Genomic DNA, 13,661 nt, shown 5'->3' with positions numbered 1-13,661 from the left:
GTTGTTGCCTTCACAGTTCAGTGAACTGAATTGCAAGCCCAATTAAAATCAGTCAGTGGCTGGCCACTGTACTCTGACCATTTCTCTGGAGTAGACATTCAACAGAGTAGAACAAAAGGCTGCCCTCTTGTATGGGCTGTATTTTCAGGCACAATGCAGATTATGTTGCAAAAAGTGCAAAGAAAATCACTTAAATAGAGTTTGTCAGGTGGAGATAAAGCACGACTGTCCGCACACTACACTGGTGAGTAAACTAACAACACTAGACCACTGAGTGGCTGTGGGTAACTTACGTGACACACGTCCTGTGAATCCAAACAAACACATCTCCACGACTGCCAACTGTTTCCGTCTGGTTGACACTTTTCTCACACTGTTTCATTATTGCAAGTCTTTACAGTTATTTCTTCATCCATGTTTGACTCTTGTGACCCCAAACATTCTTCATGTTGTTTTTGAATAGGAGAGAACTCACACCCACCTGTTTCCAAAATGCCACACTAATACAGGGATTTGGAGGCCTATTTACTACATTAAGTTTTAGATTAACAGTTTAAAAGTAGAACATTTTCTTTTAGAGCATGGCTCATGTTTGTACCTACTTCTAATGTTATGCATGACATACTTGTATTATCCTTCAATGCTTTTTGAACAGATCCTCTCCTGGCTGGTAAACCTGCATTACTGCAACAACACAGCCACCAGGGACATGAATCAGACAGATGTGGTCATCCTGAAGACCTTCTGCTCCATGACTGCTGATCAGTGGTACAGGTTCTCTCTGCTGATGGCTCGTCATCTGAACATGGAAAAACTCATCTTCAGAGTAAGGCTTTGAGTCTTTTGTCAAAATTTTCTAAAGACACCACACAATGTGTAAATTCTGATTGTTCATTATTCCGGAACAAAGAAATTGTTTCTGTTGGGCAGTTACAAAACATGTTTTCCTACAATGTGTTTCTTTGAGGAACATGTGAGTCCAAAGAAAAAAAACCTTTTTACAAGAAACTGTTTGTTCACCAGACAAAGCTCTTTCGCTCCTGCACATTCTGAATGATTTCTTTTATAACTGATGTATTTCTGTTTGATCTCCCGATCAAACAAACACCCCTCCATCCCTAAGAACTTAAACACACAATCAAAATTTAAATATGAGACTTACTGTAATGTAAAACAGTTGTAGTTAACTGCAGCAACTATAAAACATACAAACAGGCTCCTTTAATAGGCCTCTTCTCTATTTCATGTGCAACATTTTATCTACTCAACCATGAAAGGTAATTACTGTTATATTTATTCTAATCTAATTTAAATTTTTGGATGTTTTTTTTCTAATTAAAATTCCACCACTTAAAGATTTACTAACCTTTGCTTACAGGGAGCATCAATAATCGGTGCTATTTAATTGTTATCTAATTGTTAGATAATTAGCCTCAAACAGCTGATCTGAAATGTGCATAAAGAGTTGCAGACGTAAACCCTGCTTGTTTGGAGTTGTTTCAACACAGTAACAGTCACATTGCAGTTGAAACTATAAAAACTCTCAGATACATTTCATGTTTACTCTGTGGACTCCGGCAGCTTATGTTGGAAGGTCATAAAACCAAACACAAATTCAATACAACTAATATTTATTTGCCTTTTAGTACTGATTGGTGTTGGCTGTATTTGAGAATGATGCCATAGTATATAGATCAAATGCTCATACTGAGTACAGTTCCCCTTGCTCTCCAGATTTGAGCTTGTTTCAGCTCATTGTTTTGGTTTTACCTTCTCCAGAAGGTTTGTCTTAATAAACATATTGTAACAATATGTCAGCATTGTGTTTACAGCTTGTTTCTGTTACCTCAGAGTGGGCAGAAATTACCAATGCTGCCAATCAAACTTTTATCAGTGTAGAGCAAACAGCACAAGTACAAAGTGTAGCTCATTACAGGTTGGTGTTTATAATTATGAATGTTTGTATTTATTTGTTACTTATTTCAGAAATTCAAATTTGCCATCAACACTCTGTCACATTAGCGGAGCTTGTTTACTCATCGAGTATTGTTAAAATGTCTAAGTTATGTTTTGTTAATTAGTAGAATACACTTTGCTATTTCACTTTCACTTTTCAGTCCCTCAAGTCAAAGCAATATATGACAGAGTAAATATAGTCAAAGTACACCAAGTGCAGTAGAAATGTCAAATACCCTTGAATATAAAGGGCTCTATTAACAGTTGAAGCGCATGACCTTACGCGGATGGTGCAAGTGCCTTTTAGGTATGTCCAGATCCGCTTTCGCTTGTTTAACAGTTGATAATCTAAGTGCAAAGTAAGGTGCATTGTTTAAAGGGTTTGTATTTAACATTGTAATCAATCATAGGTGTGTTTTGGACTTAACATAGAAAAGAAAACAGTCAGTGTCATCTACTATTCCCTGTACAGGCCAGTTGCACTTCTCGTGGATTGCTCTTCTAACAGTGGGTTTGGCGAGTGGCAGGAAAAAACACTTCTTTGCAAAGGAAGCATATCTGCTCGAGTGCAGATTGATCTGATTGATGTACACAATGATAATCTTTCACACTGAAATCGTTTTATTTTTAACATATTGCATGTTTGTGTGCTGTCTCATGTCCCTGTTTGTGTAACAAGCAGAGAAGCACATTGTGCACCTGGCTATTCAAGCACACATTGCTAGATTAACAACAAGCCCATAAAATAACAGTGAAAACCACGGTTGACTTAAGACCAGGTTTTGTTTACTAATCACGCGATCGCTTTCAGCTGCCTCAAGATGGCAATGCTCCAACAAAGCACCTGACCACACCTCACTGTAAAACCAACAAACCCACAGGCGCTTAGACGGGTATAAATACATTTGCGACGTAAACAACGTCGGCGTTGGAAGGGAAAATGATACCTATGCGCCGGGCACCACCTATGTGTAGAGCCTAAAGACAAGAGAAGAAAAAAAAATGTGTCACTGAGAAAATTAAAGCAACAGAAATGTTTTTCTACAGATGGTGTTGTCTGAGGAGTTGCAGAGCCTGGTGGGCGTCATGCTTCAAATGGCTGAGGTTATAACAGACATGATGGACCAATTCCTTCCTGCCATTGTTAAACTCCGAAGCTACCTGCTCTCCATCGAAGACCTCAACTTGGTAGCCAACAATGAATTCAGCCAAGTGTGTTCTCTTTATTTCTTCACAGTGTTTTACCGACAATCTATTCATGTGGGCATCTATGTTTGTGTCACTGCTTAATTTACATCTTGCCAAAAGCAAAGAATGCAAATGTTTCAGTGCTCTAAAATACTCTGCTGCATTCACATTACTGATTCAAGCGTCATTGTATAACTGAGGCTTGTTTTAAAGTGAGCCTCACTTTGTATTCTCATTTAAATGATAAATAGGATATTTTAAATACGCTAAAATCATAATGTGAAAAAAGGTCTTTAAACTTTTTTTCACCAGATGACAAAAGGAACCCGGTCCGCCATCTCAAGCCAAGCTACATTTGTCACCCTCTCTCGAGTGTTGTGTAGTAACGGTATCGTGGCTCTGTTTGGAATCGCCAAACTCCCTGCTATGGACGAGTCAAGCCCCTCCTTCGCCGACAACCAGGAGCGGGAGGAGATGATTGAGAGGTTCAAGCTTCCACGAAAAGCCAGTACGTTGGGAGGAGGACAGATTTGAGAGCTTTTGCACAAATTTATATCATGTGTATTTGGTCTTAAAGAGTTTTTCACATGATAATAAAAATAAGGATTAAAAGATGTGGCTGCAGACATGCTGTTTCTCTTATCATCGGCAAATCCAATGGAAAAGAGAAACAACATGATCAAATTCATTGATTTGTGACTGTTTTTAAAGATTGCCCAGTCATTTTAGAAATGAATGGGGCTTCAAGTACAGTAGAAAAAAAAATCACATGAAGAGAAGTTGTAAATTATTAAGAGACTTACTCATCATAAATTATTGGTTTAGGTTGGTTGGGATTTGTTGAGCACAAGAACAATTTCAACCAACATCAGCCTTATAGCTCATTTGCTGGACAATCAAAACCTTCACCCTTGTGAATGCTGTATTTCTCATGCTTCTTATATTTGCTCTCCTTGTGCAGCTCCCTACTGTATGAACATGTACCTGGACATGGTCAACACCACAGGAGGTGCCATCGCCTGGGCCTTCCTCAAACCAATGCTAATGGGGCATATCCTCTACACACCTGACACCCCCGCCACCCGCGCCATCATGGAGAAGGTAGACAGTACATACACATGCACGAGTTACCTCCTCTACCCATTACTCCACACACAAACTTACTGATATACAGAAGTCAAATGATTAATTATTCTACTATAAATAAACGTTTAAATTGCTGACTTGCATTATTGTGCAGGTTTGCTGGCTAAGCTAGTTGAATTATTAACTCACCTGCCTGCAGTCTGTAAACATCATCATGTGTGTGTAAGGCATCTTTACTTTCTAATTGGATTCATTGCTTTTGTTTTTCGTGGAAACATCTGATGTAGAGGTTATCAACCTCCTTTATAAGGTTGTAATCCTTCGAAATCCCTGGTCTGACTTTGTGATATCGTTTGCAGGCCTTATTTTCACTTCTATTTCTAGATTTTATAGGTTATAGTTATTTATTTAGTCTTCACAGAGCCTCACAGGCATGTGGTAAACAAGAAATCCAAAGTTTCACGAGGTACACATATTTGTATGCACCACTTTCTTTGACTGGGGCTCTATTTTGAGGGAGTTTGACTTTTCTTTCAGTATACTGTATCCTTCACAGACTCAAACAGCCACACACACACATAAACACACCAGGTTATGAATTGTTGCTGATACCCAGCCATTTCATGCGGTCTTGTCCTTGTCCTATCATTGCCCAGGCCAATGGCACCTTGCAGGAGTTTGCAAACCTGAGGAAATATTCAGAGGACTGGATTGAAAACTCCAAGTACATCGTAGAGTCTGCTGAAATACTCCACCACACTTTGCCAATGCTACAGGTATGAACATTCAGAACCGCCTTCTTTATATCAGATTATTCTAGCTGGCTCGCTGTCGTCTAAAAAAAATCTCGAGATAAACTTTGCAGTGGTCTTCAATGAGTTTCAGCAGCAGAATCTTGGTGTTGTTCATCGTCTCTCCCACTCCCTCTCCCTTCTTGCCAGAATTCCCTCGGCAATTCCTTTGTGAAGAATTTCATTGAGATGCAGACAGACATCAATGTCGGCAGAATGAAGGAGACGCTCAGCAGCTTCTGTGAGTGTACATTTGAAGGTCTTACTTTTGTAAGCAGCAGATACCAGGCTTACCTTTATATTCCTCTCACTTATTTCCTGTAAAATATCCATGCTATCAGAAAATGGGACTGCTGCTCAGGTTTACAGTACAGGAAGCATTAGATATAATCTACATGAATCTCTCAGGGCGTCTCTGCTTGATGTGATGATACATGTCAGTAATTTCTTTTTCCATGTGGTCTGATGTACTTAATTTGTTTACTCGTATTGTCAGACCATATTTTTTTTATCTTTGTTAAATTAGAACAGAACAAAGAATGACAAAGAACAGGCACAACCAATATTATTTTAAAGCTATAAAAAGCAAAAACTGCATTTAAAAGATGTTCTATCCTCATCAATGAACTTCTAAATATCTTTCTTTTTACAGCTAATGTAACAGTGATTTTGGAGAAGAACAAACATGTACTGAATCAGATCACTACCTTGTCCACCCTGATGGTGAACCTCTCCTCCTGCATCAAGTTTGACCGTTACCGTGGCTACGACTCTGCCGAGCAGCTCAATGCTGAGGCTCAGGAGCTTGCCAAAAACCGTGATCTCTATGCAAGTAAGTGAACATTGGGTGAATCTGTCCAGCTTTATGTAAAAGCACTCGACTAATCCTACAGGACTGTGTCACATACGCCCAGGTCCCGGCAGCAGAGTGAATCTTCATATTGGTTGATTTTTTTTCATTCCTTTACAGCTGCATTGTGTGCATGTCATCTCATACACATTGTAATACAATGAAAACATTTATGATATTGATTAAGTTTCCCTACATAATAGAGATAATCCCAGTAGATTAGTAGGTTTCACATAAAAGGACTAAAGCTCAGTTTTACAACCACCCAGGTTGTTAACTTGCTCATCACAGTGCAGTAATTCACAGCTTTTTCCAGGCTTGTATCTGTGTTAATGTTTCGCTAAGGGCTCTTGATAATGAGTTGAGATGGAGAAGCTTACAGGAGATATGACTGCAACAATTTATCTCGGGAAATGAATTTAAGAGCTGGTCTGGTAACTGATAAACCATGTGCACTGAGATGTTATAATCTGTCCTGAAGGCGTCATCTTCAAGCTTCCCAAAGATGTGAATTCATCCAGGAAGCGTGAGGCTAGATCCTCCTCCTCCTCCTCCTCCACATCCTCCCTGCCTCCCAAAGTCAGCTACACCATCCGCATGCATATGGACAATGTCATGCGTACCGACAGAGTGCGGGACCCCTACTTTGTGAAGGACCCTCACATAGAGGCTAGGCAGACCATGCGCTACACCCGGGGATTCATCTACCTGCAGGAGAACATTGAACGGGCTATCATCGAGACCCAGACTGGACAGAGAGTCACAGAGCCAGCTGTGCAGCTGCAGCCCTTCCCTTATCCATGCCATCTACGGGATGAGTGAGTTTTCTGGATTCATGGATGCACACTCACATACGGGGCATACAAAGAAGCATTGAAACATGGAAAACAGTGTCTCTACGAGCATACAGATGCTGATGTGGAATAATGCATGCTCTCTCATTATTCATTTGCTACTTTGGATTGACAGAAACCCGTCATTATAATTGGCTCTTCACGATGTGAATGAATATTCCCTATTATTGTGCATTCATATTTGAGCACCACGCATGCTATATGGACAAACATACACTCGCAAACCCTTCAGGCCTTTAATAGCCATCTATAAGGAACGCCACTCATCTCCAACATGGGTTTAACTTTAACTCGATACCCTACATTGTTTCCAATAAATCATGGCTGAACTTAATGACCACAGTTTGTTCGTGCTCGCCCTCGAGTGCGACTTAAGACACTGCTGATATCTCATCTAAGAAGCTTGAGTGGGCCAGTGGCTCTGGCTTGCTGATTTATTACTCTACAGCACAAATTCTGACATGATAGCTGTGAAATATGGATAAACGCAAGCACCACAATCCTATGTATCAGGCTCCAGATAAAAAAAATAAAATAAAGCAGGGTCTCATTTATTTGTGTAAATAGTACAAGGATCAGAACATGGCTGTCAAAATCCCCAGATCTGCGCCATTATTGCTTTTCCACTGTCTGTCAAGCCAGTGACTGAATGATGGGGCTTTTCATGTGCCATTGTTGACAGTGTTCGGTTTTCTAGGAATTTGATTGACAATTGGCGTCTGTATTCCCCAGGTATCTGGAGGCCATCTCTTTTGTCTTCCCTATCATGCTGATGATAGCCTGGGTGTTGTTTGTGGCTGATTTTGTCAAAAAGCTGGTGCATGAGAGAGAGCTGAGGTTGCACGAGGTAATGTTTTTTAACCTGAAAAACAATGACACTATATTATTATATTAGAAACAGACTTCTTAGTTTCCATTTTGTCTGCTTATAATACTGCCCATTTCGTTTGGTTTTTATTTCTAAAAAGAACTAAGTCACCCACAGTTATTGATAAAATCTTTCCCTCTGACATTTGAAAACAGCCATAAATGTTTAATTGAATTTTCCTCGCTGTTTACTTCCTGATTAAAAAAAAAAAAAAAAAAAAAATTACTTTCAAAGATTCCACGTCAAACTCATTCACAGGCACTAGTGGTAAAATAAGAACATAAACAGTGTCTTTAACTGACACGTAAATGTTTTCTCATTCATTTCTCCTTTTTTTCCCAACAGTACATGAAAATGATGGGCGTCAACCCGCTCAGCCACTTCTTTGCCTGGTTCTTGGAGTGCGCCTCCTACCTGATATTGACCATCTTCATGCTCACACTGGTGCTGAAGTATGGCAAAGTCCTGCCCCACAGCGACGGCTTCCTTGTTTTCCTGTACCTGTGCGACTATGGTTTGAGCATCCTGGCCTTCAGCTTTCTGATCAGCTCCTTCTTTGACAAAACCTACATCGCTGGCCTGAGCGGCAGCCTCCTCTACATCCTCTCCTTCTTCCCCTTCATCATCGTCATTGCTGTGGAGAAAAATCTAACCTTTTCCCAGAAGAGCGCCCTGGTGAGGAGCCTTTAAACCTTCTTCATCATTAGTCATGTATATTAAACTGGTGTGTGTACTGTAGGATAATTCAATAACCAAATAATATGATTTGCTCTGGAGGATACAGAAAATTGAATAGAGATGAAGGACATAGAAGGAGATATAATGTAATTTCATTTGATTTTAAAATGCCATTTACTCTAACCATCTTTGAAAACAATTTTACAAACATGATGGTTCAAAATGTATTAGTGCTGTTTCAAAATAAAGCCAGTTCTTTTATTCGAATGATGAATAAACAGTGGTTTTTGCTCTCAGTTGCTTTCCATTATGAGGTTTACAAGCAGTGTGGGAGATTTGTTCAATCTTTCTGTTTGCTGTTGTAAAAATTCTCATAACACATCTTTGTTTTTATAAAAATGAAGCAGTTTGTCTGATAATCATTAATTGGAGGTCAGACATCACTGCACACATCTAAAGCCTCACGTGCCTTGAGCAAAACATTTTATATCATAGAGAAAGGCTGATATAACGTACGTATCACTTTATAGTGCACAGAGTTGTCAAGCGCACAGACAAAAACATTTATAAATGTATATTTTTGATGCTGCTTTTTCTCACCTCTATTTTTTGTATCCTGTCTGAATTCTCTTTTGATTTTTCTGGCAGAGTTTGTTTTCTCCGACCTGTTTCAGTTACGCCAGTCAATATGCTTCCCGCTATGAGTCGCAAGGAGAAGGTACAAGCTTGTCGGCATCTGTCACCATAAAGATCTCTTTGACATGTAAGCAAACTGAATCAGTGGAAGCCAACATGAAACTTTAATTTTGTTCACTTCAATAGGGATCCAGTGGAGCAACTCGTACACCTCGCCCATTGCTGGAGACACCGCCTCATTTGGTTGGCTGTGCTGGCTGCTGCTCATCGACTCCATCCTCTACTTCACCATCGGGGCGTACATCCGCATGATCTTTCCAGGTAACTGTGGCATTAAAAATCAACAAAGTATTCACTCACTCATCCACCTGGTGATGATTGACTCTGATCTGAGAACTTGTTCTGTCGCCATTTTAGTGCATCAGAGACAGCCGGTTAATTTTACTTGTTGTTAGTTGTCTTTGTCAGGTCAGCGGATCTTGAGGCTTAATTACATTATTAGCATCAACATAACAAATATGGGTTCGCATGATAAAACTAGCATTACTAATTGATGTCTATTTAATGTCTCTTATGTTAGTAAAGTTACAGAAGCAAAGCACCAAACAAGCATTCTGTACAAATAGTTTTCATCTAATGAAGAGATTACTCTTTTGTTTTGAATTCATAGATGATGGTGTAAACATTAGGTTGAAATATCAAGTTCAATTCAATTTATCTCTAAAAGAGAAAAGAGGAAAGGTGCTCAGTGCATCATTGGAGGTCTTCCAGCAGCCTTGGCCTAAAACAACATAACTAAGGGATGGTTCAAGGTAATCTGAGCCAGTCCTGACTATAAGCTTTTATCAAAAAGGCAAGTTTCAAGCCTAATCTTAAAAATAGAGAAGGTGTCTGCCCCTCAGAGCCAAACTGGGAGCTGGTTACAAAGGACAGTTATTTCTTACTCTCTACTTTTGGAAATAAGCCTCTGCTCTATTGGTATAATAGGGTACTATTAAGTCTTTAACATAATTTTTTAGTCATTTAGGGTTTGGTTTTACAGGGAGCCAATGAAGAGAAGCAAATTTGGGAGAAATATACTTGTGAAGTGAAGTGTATGAATCTCTACCTCTACCTGAAGCGGATACAGCTTGGTTTAGACTTGGATGTGAGCTCTCTTTGTATTTTTTTTTTACCTTTCAGGAAAATATGGCATCTCTGCTCCGTGGTACTTCCCCTTCAAACTCTCCTTCTGGGCTGACCTGTGCGGTTGCGTTCAGTCAAACAACAAAGTGGGCAAAGGACTCCTCTTCACTAACATCATGCAGAAAAACCAGCCTGTCTTCTCCAATGACAAAGGAAAAGGTACAGACTACTCACTACATTTATGCTTCCCCTCACTCTTCATCTGATTCCCGTCCCTCGCTAGTTTGATTGATAGTTTGACTCTGTCTCCACGTTTCTCCCAGGCCAGAGCTCTCTTTCCTCCGAGGCTGGTGAGGATTTCTCAGAGCTCCCTGTGGGTGTTGCCCTCCATGGCCTCAGCAAGACGTATGGTGACCAAGCAGCCATTGAAAACCTTAATGTTTCCTTTTATGAGGGCCACGTCACCTCGCTGCTTGGTCAAAATGGAGCTGGCAAGACCACCACGATGTATGTCTGGCACAATTTTTCTCTTTTTTTTAATTTTTTTTATAATTATATCAGCATGTCCTATGATTAATACAAATGTATTTTGACCATTATATACTGGGTGTAGCTGGTGTTGAAATTAGATTTGTGCATCCCTTTAATCTTTTCAAGGGTTCGCTGCTGACAGGGATATTGTTTTGTCCAAATCTGGCACAGCAAATGCACCGTGGTAGAGATTAGCCTGACGGGTCTTCATCAACTAGAGCACTTAAATTTACATTTTGAATGTGACTCATTTTGCTGATGCTCTTATTCAGGGCTCTGCTGTGGCACTCTTTGTATAGAGTGCTGTAGCAGAGTAAGATTTAACAACACAAAGCACACCAGAAACCAGGATGGGATTTGTATGTCTTGTGATATTTCTGGGACCAGCAAGTCATCATTTAAGAGGAAAGTGACAGGGAGGAAGTACAGAAAAAAAAGCAAATGGGATAAAAACAAATGGCATTTTGAGCCATTTTATGTCCCAAGTAGCAAATATGAGCAACTGTGATTGACAAACCTTGACTATATAGTATATTTAACTTGTGCTTTAACTTCTTTTAAGACGCTATGTGAACTTTCAAGCTATAATAATATAATTTTTGTATTAATTTGTCAATAGATTTATGAATTAGTCAATTTAATACTGTTACGTATCTAATAAATGAACCATCTCTGTGTGTAGGTCTCTTCTGACTGGCCTTTTCGCCCCGTCTTCGGGCACCATAGAGGTTTACGGCAGAGACATGCAGACAAACATCGGCAGTGTCCGCAAAGAGCTCGGGGTCTGCATGCAATACGACGTCCTCTTTGACCACATGACCACCAAAGAGCATCTGCTGTTGTACGGCCAGATCAAGGCGCCACAGTGGACACGCAGACAACTACATGAGCAAGTCCGCACGTGAGTGACAGATCATCCGGAGCAGAGAGCTTATCAAAATGCATGGTGTCTTCAAGATGATGTCAGGGCTCATGCATGATATACGGTCGTTTCGCCATTTTTATCTGTCACAATGATTTAGTTTACAACCTGTATTTTTAAGACGTCATCAAACAGTGTCCTTCGCTCACTTCATGTCAGGGTCCTCCAATAAAGGTTATGAGAGTTTCATAAGAAATAGGAGCCAGTGCTCAACACAAGAGACTGGTTGCACAGAGGAAATTTGAAAGTATCCAAATAATGTTCAGATGGTTGTAGCCAAGCAGAGTTTATGTGTTTACTTGTGATTTGTGAGTATTTTCAGGCTTAAATGCAAGAATTTTTAACTGCAGCAAAGACAGAATAAATGTTAGACCTGGTATCATTGAAATAAGCCCTCATTTTAGTAAAATGAGCTGTCAGATACTTCTACCTGAATGTGATTGAAATTTCTGATGTTTTCTGAGCAGTCCCTATATCATGTTCACATTTTCCATAGGAATTTAAAATATTCTGTTTTATCTCTTTTTGTCATTTGTCATTTTCTTGGATGAGTTATGGGACATTACTTTTTCATTCGATGGCGTCATTAAGCTGGTAGTTGTAAGTTGCATCATGAGACTATTTCTAGAGGGTTTCCATATGACAAGAGGAGCAGTATGAGTTTGATCCCAATGGTAAGAAAATGTACACCTCTCCTCTAGTTCCAGGAATTCAGAAACCCCTGCTGGGTGACTGATGGAAGTGATGTAACTGCAGCTCAGAGACCAAGTTGTAATGCATTGAAAAAGTATGTTAACATGAGCTCCGTTGCTAAATGCCTTTCATTGGCTCCCCTGCCAGGATCCTAGAGGAGACAGACATGTACGCTCACAGACACAAGCGTGTGGGCACCCTGTCAGGTGGCATGAAGCGCAAGCTGTCAATCTCCATCGCCTTCATAGGAAGCTCTCGCTTGGTGGTTCTTGATGAACCCACCACAGGAGTCGATCCCTGCTCCAGGCGCAGCATCTGGGACATTGTGATCCAGTATAAGAAACGTGAGTCTCACAGAAACACTCTATGTCTAATCTATTTGTCCAAGCCACAAATAATGGCACTGCTATTATTAACTTTAACCACTACTATTACTGCTACCCAGTGGCATAAAACAAAAATCTGAAATATGTACTTATGCATTTTCAGTGGGTGCCTGCTTATTATTTTTAATATATCCATTGTCACGTCGGTACAAATAACTACATCTTAAGTGGTCATTATGGTAACTCATCCACAGTTTAATTTCCTCTTTCCTGGACTCTGACAAACACAAGATGCTGAGAAGGTGTCTCTCCTGACTGAATTACATTGGAACCCTAGTTGTTTTAGAGTCAAGTTTAATGATCAGTTGATTGCTCTTAAAGCCCTTTAAAAACCTGTCCCTATTGCCTGGCATTTATTATAACTTATTACTCCAGTGTTCCTTTAATTTGTTTGACTCTCGGCCAAAAACTTATTGTTGTGTTTTATGATTTTGTACTTTATAAGCACCTTTAAAGCACCTTGTAACTCTGGTTTTTAAAGGTCAAACATAAAGAGTTTGCTTACTTATGTTACACACATAACTCAGTTTGAAGCTGAAAAACTCCCTTACACTACAGTGTACTGTAGAGACAAAGCAGCACTTTACAGTTACACATTATATGGTACATTGTTAGTCTAATTGTTAAGCAAGAAATTCACATTCTGGAGCGCACAAATGATCTAAACTCTCGCTGTAGTATTTCCCTCCAAAGACAATTCCTCCTCTATTTTCTAAAAGAGAGGAGCAGCAATGAGCAGTGAACCTGGAGCAGACCCTGTAGTGCTTTCCACTGCTTCGTGTTCTAACTGGAATTTAGCATATACTTAATCTATCTGCAAGTATTATTTTTTTCTACAGCCTCTTTTAGAGGAGCAACTGTAATGGCAGGGAGAGTGCTAAATGTCATATAATTGTAGTTGTGGCACATGTCCTGTAATTGGTGCTGTCTCAGATGTTAGGAAGATTTTGCTGTCAGCAGAATCTATTTCAAAATAAACGTTCTGCATCGCTTGCTATTTTGTGTGCCTGTTTCTCCGATCATTTGTATTTACATGACATAGCTTGTGTGTAGCTTTGTGTTTGTATTGTCTGGTTTTTGCTTGTTTACTTGGAGTT

The 13,661-nt window shown here is 39.7% G+C and overlaps 1 protein-coding gene across 1 annotated transcript in view; it reads left to right on the top strand.

Moving 5' to 3' along the window:
• abca12 (ATP-binding cassette, sub-family A (ABC1), member 12) overlaps nt 1-13,661 on the top strand; it is a 66,922-nt gene that overhangs the window by 29,372 nt on the left and 23,889 nt on the right. Inside the window, 16 exon segments of the mRNA XM_069698548.1 lie at nt 656-826; nt 3,004-3,168; nt 3,457-3,652; nt 4,106-4,245; nt 4,887-5,006; nt 5,172-5,262; nt 5,674-5,853; nt 6,353-6,689; nt 7,458-7,572; nt 7,939-8,268; nt 8,920-8,989; nt 9,094-9,228; nt 10,090-10,251; nt 10,356-10,539; nt 11,246-11,464; nt 12,326-12,522. Of these exon segments, the coding sequence (XP_069554649.1) occupies nt 656-826; nt 3,004-3,168; nt 3,457-3,652; nt 4,106-4,245; nt 4,887-5,006; nt 5,172-5,262; nt 5,674-5,853; nt 6,353-6,689; nt 7,458-7,572; nt 7,939-8,268; nt 8,920-8,989; nt 9,094-9,228; nt 10,090-10,251; nt 10,356-10,539; nt 11,246-11,464; nt 12,326-12,522 (2,812 nt within the window).

Source organism: Brachyistius frenatus, unplaced genomic scaffold (assembly GCF_029030835.1).
Source record: "Brachyistius frenatus isolate BFR_SWC_R1_liver_20210118 unplaced genomic scaffold, ASM2903083v1 Contig_27, whole genome shotgun sequence".
Taxonomy (NCBI): Eukaryota; Metazoa; Chordata; class Actinopteri; family Embiotocidae; genus Brachyistius; species Brachyistius frenatus.
This window is presented reverse-complemented; position numbering and strand designations above follow the sequence as displayed.